Here is a 15,452-nt window from a genome sequence, read left to right on the forward strand (position 1 = left end):
ATTATGTACAGGACAGCCACTGAAACTTCAGCGTGGGCAGGCGGCAGCAGAGCCAACGTGCGTTTGTAGGAACAGCGTTGTATCAGCCAGAAGCTTTGTCTGTAGTGCTCTAGCATGGGGGGTTTACACTGTGTCAGCACTTTGCAGCATGTTGCCGTGTCCTTTTTGATCCTCTCTGAATAGCCCAAAGGCAGACTCACTGCGTGTAAGCACTACCTTTAGGTCTGCCTGTGCAGCTGTGCTAACCCTGCCCACAACTTTGTTTTTTGATTTCCTGTGAATGTTAACTGATCCCAAAAAAACCCCAAACCCATACAGTTACATTTGTGAGTCTTCCGTCCCCAATTTCTGTTGGTTCCTTGATTAATACACAAGTACTCTTAGTGTATTACTAAGCAGGTGTGATAAGAGGGACTGCTTTTAGTGTGCCTGCCCAGCAGAAATTTTAGGTGATCTTTATGCATTGGCAATGAGCTCTGACTCTTGCTGATGCTTCCCCTGAAGAGCTTAACTGCATCCAGAGTTATTCTGCAGCATGTTCTGCAGTAGTTGTCATGCTCTTCTCTATGCTTTTATCAGGCTACATTTTCTACTGCGATAACTTAATAAGCACTTGTACTTTTTTATGCCTTTGTTTAATGACTGTGTGATGAGTCCTGTCTCACAAATTGCTGTGGTTTTTGTGCACTGAAGGCTAGCTGACTTTGGAAAGCCCCTGTTCCTTTTTGCAAGGAGCATCACTTTCATCTGAAAAGGTCTCTGAGATAGATGGAAGAGCTGTGCGCTGAAAAAATAACACCTTTTTTGTAATCCTGTAAGAGACTAACATAGCCAAGATTTTCTGATGAGATATGCTGATAGTGCCTTCAATGCCCTCTGCTCCTTATGGTATTTCTTGTGTTCAGGGCATGCTCAGGGTGTTTCCATCAGGATTTTTACCACATTTTGTTAGGTATGTAGGAAAACTCCCTGTATGGCTTTTCCTTATGGGAAATGTGTATTTTCCTCTGAGCTGACACTCCTACTTGCTCAGAGGAGCTTCTGGGAATACTTAGCTGCTGTTTCCATGCAACAACCAATTTTTCTTCACTGACATGCATTCGCTGTGAATTTTCTGATTGGAAGCCTATTTCATTTGCATATTTCTCATCAACAGCTGAATTTCATTACCTTCTCTCTTTTGCTTTTTTTTTTTTACAGATAAACTGCGTGACTTTCCCCCACCCTGACATAATGCCAGAGCAGCAGTTGCTGAAACCTTCGGAGTGGAGCTACTGTGACTATTTCTGGGTAAGTAGGCAGCCAGCCACATGCCATATTGCAGTGCTTCCTGAGCTTCTGAAAAAGTGGAGCAAACAGCTTGATTTGTGGTACAAGGTAATGTAGCTGAAAATTTGGGCTGAAATGCAGTGCATTAGGGCAGCACCAGGGAGACTGAGTATGCCAGTGAAGATCAGGTGGAAACAGTCTAACTGGTCTCAGATGTGGGCAATTATCAGAAGAGTGTCCAGAAAGGCAAGGTCAGCTATCAGGAGATGGTTTTAGTCAGGAAATGGGTAGGGTGTAGGACAAACTACACGTCTCAAAATACCTCAGCCAAAAGGGCTGTGCAGCAGGAGGTGGGATAGTGAGATGGCTAATGGAATATTATTTCAGTGTTTCCCAGAGCATGAGAGCTGGGGATGCACAAGGAAGCTGGGGGTATCGCATTTAAAACAAGCAGATTTAATATAACACAAACTTTGTGTTAAATTGTGATACTCTGATATTCTGGAGGAGAGATGATAAATGACTTTTTTAAAGGATGAGGTTTGTGAAAGACAGGCCTTACTCTTAAATGGAGTAGTTCTAATGTAGCCTTCAGCACAGGAAGTCTCCAGTGGCTGCGTTTCTGTGTGTGCCCTCTTGTGCTTCGCTTTGCTTTCAAGATTCTGAATCAGACTAAAATGATACAGTAGTCTTTCAAGTGTGGAGCTGATAGAAAAAATATTCCACTGGAAAACTGTTTTTTCGGGGGTGGGGGGAATATTACCTCAACAATGAAGATTTTATGAATTTCACATGTGTTACCAGTTATCAAAGCATTTCCATTTATTAAAAAAGAGTTTCATGTACAAAAAAATGCAGTTGTTGGAGGCACAGCAGCACTTCCCCATGTGCATGCTCAGCATTGGTGTGAGGACTAATGTCAGTAACTTGCTAAAATACACTGACATACTTGCAAGTGGTCATGTTACCAAACCACTGAGGTTTCTTCAGTTTCTTCCAGTCTTCTGATCCCAACAAGCAATACGCTGGAAATGGTGTATAGGCTTATTTTTTGCATGTGTTTTACAGAAGTCATTGCCCTGCTTGGTTCTTTCCATTGAGGCTCAGCCACTGCTTGGCTCCTTGGGCTTGGTCACGTCTCGCTCTCAGTGAAACTCCACTTAAATCTGCCTTTCTTCTGCAAACTTTTATCCTCCCATAGCTCTGCTCCCAGGACTTTCCTCTTGTTCAGCCTTGTAATCCATGGTCTGCCCATGACTCGCCTCCCTCTTCGATCAACTCCATTCCTTCTGTTGTCTCAGGCTGGTAGTGCTCATCTGCCTGGTGCCTGGCATGGCATCCTACAAGTCTCTTGCTTTGATTAATGTGGCATTTTTCTCTCTGCAACTGTGCAGCACCCAGAGTATTGGAGCAAAACCTGTAGTTCTTAGGGAAGTGTTGTCCAGGCCTGTTTGTTGGAAGAGAGTGGGAAATGAAATTCCAAAATAAGGGAAAGTAGAGAGAGGAGAGAGAGAGAAAAGAGACACCAGAGAAGACCATGTTGGTCCTTGTAGCAACCCTGAAGTCAGTGTGGCAAAGGGTGAAAAGGGCTGTGTAGGAAATAAACAGTGATGTATGCTGGTAATCTGTTGAACCCTGCAGATTCGTGCAGACTGTCTGTATTTTTCTGAGTGCAAATCAAACTTGAACTTTACAGTCTATTAAAGGTCATTTAGGGCTGCACTAGCTCTGGTAAGAGCAGCGGTGTCCTCCCTTCTCCCCCCCAGCAGCTGCCTTGTGCTGGCTCCAGGATCCCTTCTCCTTGCAGGGCTGAGCCGTCACGGCTCACGCTTGCCAGAGCCAGCCCAGGGACCTTATCAGGTACGAAAGGTCATGGGCAGAAGGGAAGGCAATAGGCTTATGCTAGCTAAAGATAACTGTAAATTTATTTTTTTTTTAATAAGAAAAATGAATAAGAGGAGAAGGAAAGAGAAAGTGTTGGACTATTCCTCTGAGAGGGGCTGAGGTGCTGTGACCATCGGCGGTTATCAGAGGAGGGCTCTTCGGACACGACCACTGCCCGTTGCTTGGATTGCTTGGGCAGCTGCTGCTGGGAACTGTGTGTCTGTGGTTTTGATCCCCATATCTTTTTATTAAACTTCCTGTTTCGTTCCAGGCTGATAAGAAGGATTCACAAGGGAACAATACAGTGTCAGGATTTGAAATTCTTCTTCAAAAGCAACTTAAAGGGAAACAAATGCAGAAAGAAATGGCAGAGTTCGTTCGAGAAAGGTAATTAGCACTTTGCTATCAAATTAACTATTTATGGCAGGTTTTTTTCCTGGATATTGCTTTAGTGCATTAATGACATAGCATAAACTGTGTAAAAGATATGCTACCAATTCTTAAAGAGCATTTAATATTTCTTTAATGTCCATCCACACTCTCCAGTTTTCCCCAGCTCTCACTCATCTCTCCTGCTGTGCCTGTTTTAGTCATATTGCACACAGGCTGTCTATTTAGATAGAGGGAACCAAGTAGACTTTAAGCTGCAGATTAAAGGAAAAACATGGACATGGGAAAAACAGTAGAGATCATATTTAGAAAGGAAATATTTTGTCTGAAAAATTAGAGAAGCAATTTCTTGACATGGAGCATAGGCAGAGTTTCCCAGGGGAAGATGTAAAAAGACATCTCTTGGGACTTAAGCTGGTTATGGAGCTAAATTACACATACAGATATTTAGAGTGAACCCTAAGTCATAAAGGCAGATGTTGCTACCAGAAAATGCCAGGGTGCTATTAATTGTCTGTTGCTCTGCTGACAAGGGAAGTGCACTGAGCCCCAAAACAAGCAATTGGTAAATGCTCAGTTCAACCATGTACATGATGATGTGACATCATTACACATAAGTAGTATCACTGTTACTTAAAATCACTTGTCATGTGTCTAAGCCAGTGTAAATCATCTTGAGGATGACTCTCAAAACTTGAAAACAGCCCATAGGGAACAACCAGTGCTTACTCCCAAGAGGAAGGCAGAGAACGCTGATGGATGTTCTCTCCTGGAGGCTACTGCACCAGCTGAAGGAGCTTCTGTCCTCTGTTATTAGCTCTATGTTCATGCTTGCTGCTTAGTCGGTATTGCCTTCCTGCTCCACTGTTGCAGACACAGCATGGCTGTGCCGATGTAAATGAATAGTGGTGGAAGCAATGAATGGGGCAACAAATATTGGCATTTGGGGGGCATTTGATTGGGCAGAACTTGCAGATACTTCCTTTAATTTGTGGTTTGCTTTCTTTCTCCGTCTCATCTTTTTTTTTAGTGTGAGGGATATGGCAGCAGTGGAGAAATGCAAAGTATAGCACAGGCAATAAAGATGGTCTGATACAGGAGGTGCGGAGTTCCCAGCATCCGTGTGTGGTTCCTAATGCTTTTGATGTAAGACAGTCTGAGAGACAGTTACTGCTCTGATCCTTGAAAAAGTGTGACCAAAGGATGCAGGTAGAAGAAAGGACCGGCTAGCAAAGAAAGAATACAATTGAGAAATAGCCTTGCTCAGCTAGAAGGTGAGGAGAAGGCAGAATTGTGATAGCCGTAGGCAGGGAAAAGAGGAGGAAAGCTGCTCCAAAGAAAGTAATGTATAATGAAATTTGGCAGAAACAAAGGAAAGCTGCATTCAAGAGGGAGGGAAAGTTGTTGTGAAATGAGAGAGCGCAAGGACGGAAGAGCTCTGACACTGGGAAGAGGCATGTTCATATCCTCAGTAGAAGTAGGTATGTTATAGAAGAAAAGACAGAAAAGATTCACCGTGTGCTGGAAACAAAGAATGTTTGGAATCGAGTGTGCAGAGAATCTAGATGGAATTTATAATAAGATGAATATATTTTTCTTCTGTTTGGAGCAAATGATTCAACAGTGTTGAGCTGGAGAGGTTACTCATGGAAATGAGAGCTCAGGCCATCAGGGGAACCTTTACGTTCCCAGGTAAGAGGGAAGAAGTACTGATAAGACTGTCTTGATAACCATCAGGTGGCTCAGGGAATACAAGACCATGTTTAACTAGGGGTTTTCATGTCCAGAAAAATTCTCTCCATCTGTACAACCAGCCTTCTGTAGATGAGGTACAGGCAGTTAACAAAAATAGCTTTAAATAGGAAGCTGGGATGAGACACGATAACCAGATTTCTTCATCAAATAACTAACAACTAACTGAAATTTAGTTTACCAAGTGGATGCTTTTAGAGGAGCTACTTGTAAAGAGCAATCTTAGACCAAGCAATTATGTGTTCATTCAGTTCTTGTTGACAAAGGTAGGGTTATAATACATGCTTTGAATTTTAATAAGACAGATCTCAAGAAAGAGAGGAAAATAATTAGTAAATTGACTGAACTGAACGATCAAGGATGTGGGTGTGAAAGAAGGAAAGAATTACTTTAAGTCAAAAGTGCAAATATGGTCCATCATTTGCACTCAAGTAAGCACTCCAAAACAGCCAAGAAAATCTGCAGACTGCCCTGCATAGCATCAGTCCCTCCAAGTATAAGAAGTAGTGTTTTTATTAGCAAAAGAACAGTGTCTTAGGCTTCTAGCCACTCATTTTTTAATTGAGTTGGGCTATGCTTAGAAAATTTGAAATAAATAGCAGATTGTTTAGCTACATGAAAAGAAACACAAGTAGGAGAGTGTCTATAGTAAGTCTGATGAAGATCTGTGTAGCCTGACTTTACCTGACCATGGCAATACTGAGTGCGTAAGAGGAAAAAAGCTGTCCTCCCAGCTTCTAATGAGCAGAAGTTTGGGGATTTCCAGAGCCAGAGTTTGCCTTAGGTCTGACATATTCTTCAGAAACTTGTAAACATCTTCCACTGTTTGTTTAATCCTTTCGAGTCTTTTTACTTTTGACCACTGCAGCAATTTATAGCAGACACTGCAATTTATGCAGTACAGGCAGAGTAATTATGCTTCTCTTGTCTGATAATTTCACTGTTACCTTCTAATCTGGAGAAATAGTGTAAAAAGACTCATAGTCACTGTCTTCATGCAGTTGTGTAGAAGTCTGTCAGATATCCTCTATCACCTTTTGTCTGTGTTCCCCATGTTGTCTTAATGTATTTAGTTTCTTCTTGCATGGTAGTCACATCAGATCATCTTTGCCTCCCTTTGTAGCTCTTTAGTTTTTCCTTCATCCATTGTAACATGGTATGACTGAAACTATTTGAGTACAGGCACATGAATTATTTTATTTAAAAAAAAAAAAAGCATAAGAAAACAAGGGATAAACATCCAAAGAGCAACTAGAACTAATAAAGTCAAGACAGCATGGGTTAAAATGCACTTATAATCTGTAAGGCTTGTGACTACATAGGGAGTGATATTCTGAAAGTTTTCAAACACTTTAGTGGAAACAAGAAACTGAGGGGTTTTTTGATGTGAAGCTGTAGTAACTGCGAAACAGCCACGTGGATTTCTGGAGGTAGGCTCACAAGGCTCAGGAGTCCCTGTGTACTGATGTGTTTGTGTTTCACAGTCACCACAATCCAGAGTTTGCAGGGTATCTATATTGGCCAGGAGACATATTTTTTTCCCCTTTTTGAAGTATATCTTCATTTTGTTTTTGAACACCTTGAACACCTCTTTTGAGGTGTTCAAGGTGTTTTGGCCACCACAGATGGTGACAGGACACCAGGCTGGGGTGGAACAATTTATGTCTTATAATTGGGGCTCTTCAGCAATAACCAATTCACGTTTTTAATGACATTTTTTGTTATTCCTCCTTGCCAGGCAGTCCACCTGCAGTACAAGTAACACCTGAAATCCCAGAGCCTGAGTGAAAGCTGGGACCAGTGAGGAGCACTTCCATCAAAGGCAGTGGCTTTGAATGTAGGGTGCCATGCTTAGGACAGGCACTGATGGCAGCAGACATAGTGTACCTTATGTTTGATTGTGAAAATCATAAGGCTTCCTTTTGTCTTGCTGCGTTCAATACTTCCCCAGCTACACCAATATCAAGGAAGAACTTGATGGGGTTTTAAATCCGTTATTTTCACAGCAAACCTTTATGACGGAAGACGGTTATTCCTCTGTTCACGAGACGAAGGACTGAGACACGGATTCTGTGAGGGTCTGTTCGTATGGCAGCTCAGAACAGTCAGCAGACCAGCTAGCACCTTTGCACACCTAGCATCCACAAGTAAATCACTCGGAGGCATCCTTAAGCCAAAATCCAGCAAGATTAGAGCTTTGGTTGAGAACTCCTGATAACTGAGGCAAATGCAGCAAGCCGTGGCTTTGGGCTGGACAGTTAGGTTTTTATCTCTGCTACCTTTAGACATTTGTATCTTTATTACAGTTGACCTATGCTCCCTCTCCAGTCCATAGAAGTTGTCACTTCTGAGACAAGATTAGTCTCAACCTAAACTAAGTATTTAAAGTAGGTCAGATGAAATGTGCCTGGGTAAAGACCATGGTGAGGTCCAAACCACAGTGTAGCCTTTGGTGCTGGACAGCTGTATTTGTTGTCTTGCTTCAGCAGGCATGGGGAGCTGGCTGGTTTCCTTCTCACAAGAGGGGGAGGAAGAGGACCCCTACGTGCTGGGTGAGGTCGGTAGTTGTACTGTGCCATACTGACCTGAGTATCGCCTTGGGCCTCAGCTACCTGCATCCCACAGAGTGACATACAGATAATGTTTTCAGCAGACCAGAATATCAGACTCCTCTTAGCTGGCTCAAGGAACCCCTTTTGTCTCGAATGTACCACACATAATAATAGTTTTGCTTGCTCAACTAGCTACTGCAAATGGGTGTGCCAAAAATATCCCACTTTCTGTCTTCTCACTGGAAGGAAATGGATTTCAATGAGGTTTTTCCCCTGCTTGTACATAGTTAGCACGCAGTCAGGAGTTGCTCCACCTGGATGCTACTCAGCTCTCTCTCAGAGATGCCTTGTTGAGCAAGCTGGTTTGAAAACCAGTGAAAAGCCAGTTGTTTGCCCTAGTTGGGATCATGTGTACCTTGCAAATGTTTCACTAGGAGAAGAACTTGGGGGAGACAGAGGTGGGTTTCAGGCATGATGCTTGTCACCTCAGAACCAGCAGCTGTTCCTTCCCTCCCTGCTGTACAGTCAGCACTTACCCTTGTACCCTTGCTTAACAGCTACGCTTGTTCTTCTCCCTGCAGCCATCCCCATAGTGGTTGTGTGCCAACAGCTTCCCTCTTCCTTACCCCCACCGCTGGCAAGCTCAGATCCTGTTGCTGGTGTGGTGCTGCTGAGTGAAGGGGAGAAGGACAGGGCAGTGGGTGGGATGAGTGAAGGACAGGGGCTGCAGCACCACGTGTGGGTGACAGAAGGCCCTGCCACATCTTCACCAGCTTTGTCACCTGTAACGGGGAGCAGGAAGCATTCAGTGTCCCTAGGAAAGGTGCAGTCCAGCATCCCAAACCTAATTTGAATTTCTCACGTATCACTGCATTCCTTCATCTTTGCCTTAAGGATGTGCGACCTCACATTTATCAGTAGACTGAAACACGTGCCTCTCAAGTGAGCCCAGTTTTGCAGACAGTCCATGTTGCACAGTAGAAACACTTCGTCCTTGTTATTTGGTCTCCACAGCTGTAGGTTTTTCTTCTAATTTTGTCACACACGCTGTCCTCCATATATCCCTGCACTTGCAATTGCATTTTTAGCATATGGAGGGGAAAGATGGATCCTGAAACTGGTGCTGCCAAGCCCTGGAGACTGAAAGGAACATTCCTGTGGCAAGATCTATTAAAATGCAGAGAATTTCTTTAAATTATGTGTGTGGGTTTCTGCCTTAAAGCTTACTTACTGGTGTCTTTTTATTTTCTCTCTATGTGTGTGTGAGTGTAGGATAAAGATTGAGGAGGAATATGCTAAGAACCTGTCCAAACTGTCTCAGAATTCCTTGGCTGCTCAGGAAGAAGGGTAAGTCTGTCTCTGTTACTTTTGCAGAAGACAAGAATTTTAACTTTATGTTAAAGGCATTCCTCCCACACAGGTACATGTATTTTTCCTGAGCTCTCCCATTGAGTTGAGGTTTATTTAACTTGACATCCTGGGTATGTTGAGGAAGAACTGCTTTGGAATATTTTTAAGATGTTCATGGTAAATTTTTAGGAATATCTATATAAAACCTTGCATTTCCAATAAGGTGTTTATGCTATCCTTGTTCTAGCCAGCACTAGTTCCTTTAGGGATTAGTATGTATAAGTACTAAATTACTTCGATATGGAAGAATATATGGAATATATACTGTTATATACTGTTAATTGTAGATCCATAAGGTCAGTCCGGTAGAATTAGAGCAGCACAGACAGAGGGAGGAAGAAGTCTCTTCTCATCTTGGGTCTGGCCCTCCAAGAAAAGCAGCAGGTTGTCCCTTATTTACAGCACGTTCACACTTTGGAAGCTATTTGGAAGGTATTAGGCAATGCACTTCAGACTAGATTGTAATTCTTTAGTAATAATGAAAAGACACCACTCCTGAAGGATTAGAAATTGTTAGCGCTCTCTGTTCCAACACAAACCCTTTAGCACTGAAAGCCAAGCCTGGAAATGACTGTCCTCACCCTAGCTCTGACACAATGTGTTTCTATTGGCAGTGAAGCTCCACGAGGTGTTTGCTCAGCTTCCAGTAGACAAGGACAGAGATTGCAACAGGCTAACCAGGCTGTTAGTTCTCTGCGCACCTACATTGGTGATGGTTTCTGTTCCTCTTTCCTCTTTAGGGCTCGGTATTAACTTGCTCCTAGCAAAGCTAAAACTGCTTTCTTCCACATCATTCTCCCATTTTCTCCTGCCCCAATAGGAGAAGCAAGGAATGCCTGAAAAAAAGAAGGGGAAGGAAACTAGGGGAGAGTAGATGAAAAGAGAGGGAATGAGCACCAAAGCATAAGGAATATTGAAGTAGGGAACTGAAAGGGTACACGGAGCAGAGTGCAGGGAGCTAAGAACACTGCCCAGTGGTGCTCTGCCTGAAGAGGTGGCAAAATGGGAATGGAAGGTGCTGTGGTGGCCAAATTGGCTAGGACCAGGAAAAGGCTAGTGAGAAGATCCTGGCGAATCCTGGGGAAAAGTCCATTTTAAGAAGTGCGTGAGGAGGATTTGCAATCCAACAGGAGGATTTGCAGGAGCCAGAAGTGGGACTGCAGCCTAGCACACTCAAAGTAAACGTTCACCAGGGTCTTCCTCTCAATTCTGAGATGGTGTGAGTCAGGGGACCTGATGAACTGCTCTGTGAACACACCAGGTACCACTGCTGGTTTCATATACTCCACAGAGCATTTTCCAGCTTTGCTGTCCAGCGGTCTATGGAATTGACGCAAAGTGTGGGCTGTCCCTCCAGAGTCCTCTGCCCTCCTCTGGTGGTAAGAAGACCCACCATCACGTATGTGAGTGGGACATGAGGGTGACAAGATGGGACCAATCTGTGTTATCAGGATAGTTCTGTCCAAAGTTTCTGTGAGTACAGTGCTGCTGCACATACACAGAAGGTGATACAGTCCCTGGTCATTTAAGTCACTGTGGTTAGATAAGAGATGCAGAAGATGCTTATCAGGCTGAAATGCCTTCTTTACTTAAATAGATCAGATAAAATAGTTAGTACCCGTGAGGACTGGACACTGGGAGGGGACCTCAGGGTGGGACAAGGGAAGGAGAAGAGTTGGGAGCACTTATGTAGGTGAAACAATCTCAGGTTGTTTAGCTGTGATGAACACCATACTTAAGGACTCAACTCATTGGAGCAGCGTTGGAGATTACAGACGATTATTTTGAAATTACATACAACAGGCAATTTTTCAGGCTACCAGGAAGGGACGAATATGACTCTTCTAAAAGGGGTGGGGGTGAGAGAGAAGGAGCCAGGAAATTATAGATCAGTCAGCTTTATGTAACCTGTGCAAAGTGGTAGAATAAACCATCAAGCTTTCTGAAAGCACTCAGTGGAAAACTAAGGTGATGAGCAATTATTGTGGATGCATACAGAACAATGTCAAAGCAACCTAAATTCCTTCAGTGATGGAATAACGGAGGAAGTCAGTATCATAGCTCTTAATTTAGTATAGCTTTTTGCAATGGGAGATTCTTGTAGGCAGGCAAGAGAAATGTGGCCTAAATAAAGCCTAAGGTACAAAACTAGGTAAAAGATCATAGCCGCTACTTACAAAAAGAGCAGAAAGTAGCTATGGAGTGAGATCCCATGAGGTTTGTCCCAAGTCTAGATTTTTTCCAATGTTTTTGTTAATGAATTATGATAGAATAAATAATGCATTTACGGTAATCAGAGATGAGACAGAGCTAGGAGGGATGGTGTGTACAATTTGAAGAAAAGATTGCAATTTAGAATTATTTTTTTAAACTAGAGAAGTGAACTGAAAAAAATTAAGATGCATTTCAATGAGGGCAAAGTACCAGGTTTTACAGTTTCACAGGATGTGAAAGATACAGTTAAGTAACAGTTTGTGGGAGAAGGATCTGGTTATAGACAAGCTTATTCATCAACAACTTCACACTGTTGTCTAAAAATGCAATCATACTGAGATATGCAGAAGAAGGAGTGTCTGGTATGAAATAGTCTGTTACCAGTTTAGCAACTGGAAGACTTCGGCTGGAAGATGGTGTAGTTTTGATTATGACACATTAAGAGGAATCTAGGCTGTTGGAGAGGGTCTAGAGGAGCGTACCTAAATGGCCGTCATCTGGAAAATAATTTGTCTGAAGGAAAAAGAAGGTGGAGAAAAGACCTGGTAATTTTCAAATACTGAAAGTCTTCTCCAAGGAGAAGTAGAATAATCTGTTCACCAAAGGTAGGGTACAAAGTAGAAGAGGCGATGTGAAAACTGCACTGGCGAAGATGTATTTTAAGGATTAGAAAAGAAAAACTTTGTTATGGTAAGGGTAAGAAACTGAAGTATCTTGCTTATGAAGACTAGCATCTCTGTAATTGGAGATTACTGTTCTCAAAGTTCTGCTACATACAATGCAAATATAATTCTGCCTTGATCACAGAGATTGGTTATCATCTCAGATTTCTGCTATCACTTTTCCATGATTTTGCTGACCATGATAGGGTACAAAGCATTGTGCCTTATCAGTCTGACGCTACCTGGCAAATCTTGCTAGGAGGATATGCAGAAGCAAGGGCACTGATCATTGTTGCTCTGTGTTCTTTCAGCACACTAGGAGAGGCTTGGGCTCAACTAAAGAAGAGTCTAGCTGACGAAGCAGAGGTTCATCTCAAATTTTCTTCTAAGGTAAATAGTTCTTCGTTTTGCAAAGATCTTTGCTCTGTAGTTGAAGTGGGTCTCCCTTCAGTGCTTGTTAGTGGGGAAAATACACATGCGTATGGTACAAATTTAGAAGAATTAATAAGTTGGTGAACAAATTTACTGAAACTCTGTCCATTCTTCCTGCCAAAATCACAGTTTATTTAATCTTCCTGATGAGTAAGTTAAAGCACATCTAGCCTTAATTTTTCATTAAAAAAAAAAAAAACGGAAACTTAATTCTAGATGTTATTCACCTAGGGCTCTAACCTAGAGCTTGTACAGATTACTTCTGTAAATGAAGAAATAAAAAATAATATTTGGTTTCTCAACAAGAATCTACTGTATCTGTCTGGAAGGAAAAAACCTAAGAGTCTGACTTCTTTGTATTGTTAGCCTTTCTGGAAAGTGCACTGGGAACTTAACTTCATGTGATTTTTGGATCTTCTGTCAAGTGCTGCCCAAGAAGATTCCTTATACAAATTATGGTATTTATCTGTTTTTTTCCACCACATGTGACAGACTCTTGTGTCCTGTTAACATTATGTTAACCTCTGTGGATGATCAAGTTCAATACAGTGGCAGATATCTCAGCACAACAGCCATGTTCTGGAGGAAAATTATAGCTTTGCACTGATTGTGAGCGATTATGCAGAGGTTACTCAGGCAACCAGTTGCTGCCTTGGTAACCCACTGCTCTGCCTTAAACTTCTACTTCAGGGCTGTAATTAGTGAAATACTTTGTGCTCCCGTATTGTTTTCCGTGATGAAGAAATGCATCCTGAAGTGGTGTGTGTGTGTAGGCAGACAATGTATGTGGGCCCTTTCATTATTTTACTTTTCGTTAAACCCTGCACAGAAACTCCTGTAGCATCCTCTGAACTTTCCCCACTGTTCCAGTACCTGCTTTGGGAGTTCCTAGTTCTGGCTTTCTTTTATTAATAGAATATGTTTTTAAACATATTGATTACTGCTATTACTTTCAGAGAAGTTACTCTTAGAAATAGTAATTACCTTTCTCATTGACAGTTGAATGAAACCAGTCAGTGCTTGGCACAAGCAGCCAGTACAGTGCAGAGCACACCAAGAATATTTAAACATAAACACCAACCATGAAGACATTGCACAACTTCTGTGACGGTCCTTCATGGCACTGTTACATTGGGAGTCATGAACAGATCGGAGAAGGTGACAGCACTCTTGTGGCACTTGGGACATAAAATATTATTACACTACTAATGCCTCTACAAACTGGCATGGCAGTTGTAGATACATGCACAGGAGGAATCCTTCAAGAAGGCTATCATGGCACTGAACCTGTTCTCCAGCTATCTGATTATCCCTTTCTGAGCTCCAGAAAGTGAGTTCTGCTGGAAGATGGACATGTGTTGTACTAGTTGAAGTCATGGTGGTCTGGCCTGAATATGATGGTGTGTTACCAGACATCCTGGAAATGGTACTGATGGAGCAAAGGAAAAAATAAGTACTTGTGAAATCAGAGGAATTTTTGAAGTGTGGTTTATGATAACTCAGTTGTGTAGTTTCTCCAACACCTAATACTGTGATTAACCCTATGCCTCTGTCTCTCTCCCTAAGTCTCTACCATACTGGTACGGAGATACAGGGTCTCTGTCCTATACCCGATAACTTTTTTTAGCAAACTTCTTGAGATTTCAAGTCCTTTGTCACATCTCATTCATTCAGTGATGGGTAAGTGTCAGAGTTGTCTGTATACACTGATGCTTCAAATCTCTTCATCTTAGGAAAGTAGTTTATGTTTTTTTCATCTGTTGCATGCATTTGAAAGTCTTTTAGCAAGATATTCTAGCAAAATAAAAAAAATGGTCAGCTATAATGCAACACTTAAAAGCCAAGGTTATTCACATGTGAGTCTATTTTGATAGCTTATGGTACCTCTTGCAGATGGAAGTTCAAGCAGGATAATGATACTAGAGGAAAGATGACTGCCTTTGCTGAGAAGTCTACCTCTTTGATTCCCAGAACACCAAACTGGAGAAAGCAGTTACCTTGTTTGCATTTGAGCCTCCTGGTGATGCATTTCCCATCTTTATGAGGCTCTCGGAATTTCCTGTCCCATTACAAACCATGTGAAATAAACAAATATCTTTAATTTCTATTAGGCACGTAGAACTACCAGTGAAATGCCCTCCTATTTGGTGTGTCCCTGGCCCTGGGGATATTTATAAGAGTGTTCACAGAAATGCCTGCTTATGTCAGATGAGTCAGGGTGCCACCTTTTCTGCTGAGGATGATTGACTCATGTTGGGTCGTTTACCCAGGGTAATCCATTTATTAATGGATCAGTCTGAAGAGCATGCAGACTTGTTTAGCTACTTCAAACTCAGTTGGACACAGACGTCTCTATCAATTGTAATATATTGCCTCTGGTGTTCACTGAAACCATCCTGAACTTCCCTCTGTTCCAGTTCTTGTTCCATTGAGCACTGATAGTGCTCCTGGCACAGTTTTTGGTTTGTACCTCTGTTCTTGAGAGAGCTTGTGTAACCATGCTGGACCACAGAGTTGTGAACAGGTCTTTATTAGTTTACCTGGGGCCATCCTGATGCGACTGTCATAAAAATATTGTCCAGAATTTTCTAATCCAACCCTGTCAGTCAGAGCAGGACTATCACCCACAGTGGATCAAGTCTAGCAGAGTTTTGTCTAGCAGAGTCTTGAATATCTCTTAAGGACAGAGATTTCACGACTTCGCTGGTCAACCTGTTCCAGTGCCCAGTTACCATTCTGGTGATTTTTTAAAAAAAATTACATTCAACCTCAAGCTACCAAAGTTCCGTTTTCTGTTGTGACGTTGCCTGGCCCTACTAAGAAGAATTTGACTCTGTTACCCTTGCAGATGACCTTCAGATACCTGTAGGCCATACTGGATCACCAT

The 15,452-nt window shown here is 42.3% G+C and overlaps 1 protein-coding gene across 1 annotated transcript; it reads left to right on the forward strand.

Annotated features, from left to right (window-relative positions):
- Positions 1-1,200: 1,200 nt before the first annotated feature.
- Positions 1,201-12,523, forward strand: LOC104624462 (growth arrest-specific protein 7-like; the record flags this gene model as incomplete). The annotated part of the gene is made up of 4 exons (XM_010291832.1): positions 1,201-1,290; positions 3,425-3,540; positions 9,120-9,194; positions 12,445-12,523. Coding segments are annotated over 4 exons (360 nt in total), but the record flags the coding sequence as incomplete, so codon positions are not given.
- Positions 12,524-15,452: the final 2,929 nt, after the last annotated feature.

The sequence above is a fragment of the Phaethon lepturus genome, unplaced genomic scaffold (assembly GCF_000687285.1).
Source record: "Phaethon lepturus isolate BGI_N335 unplaced genomic scaffold, ASM68728v1 scaffold23577, whole genome shotgun sequence".
NCBI lineage: Eukaryota > Metazoa > Chordata > Aves > Phaethontiformes > Phaethontidae > Phaethon > Phaethon lepturus.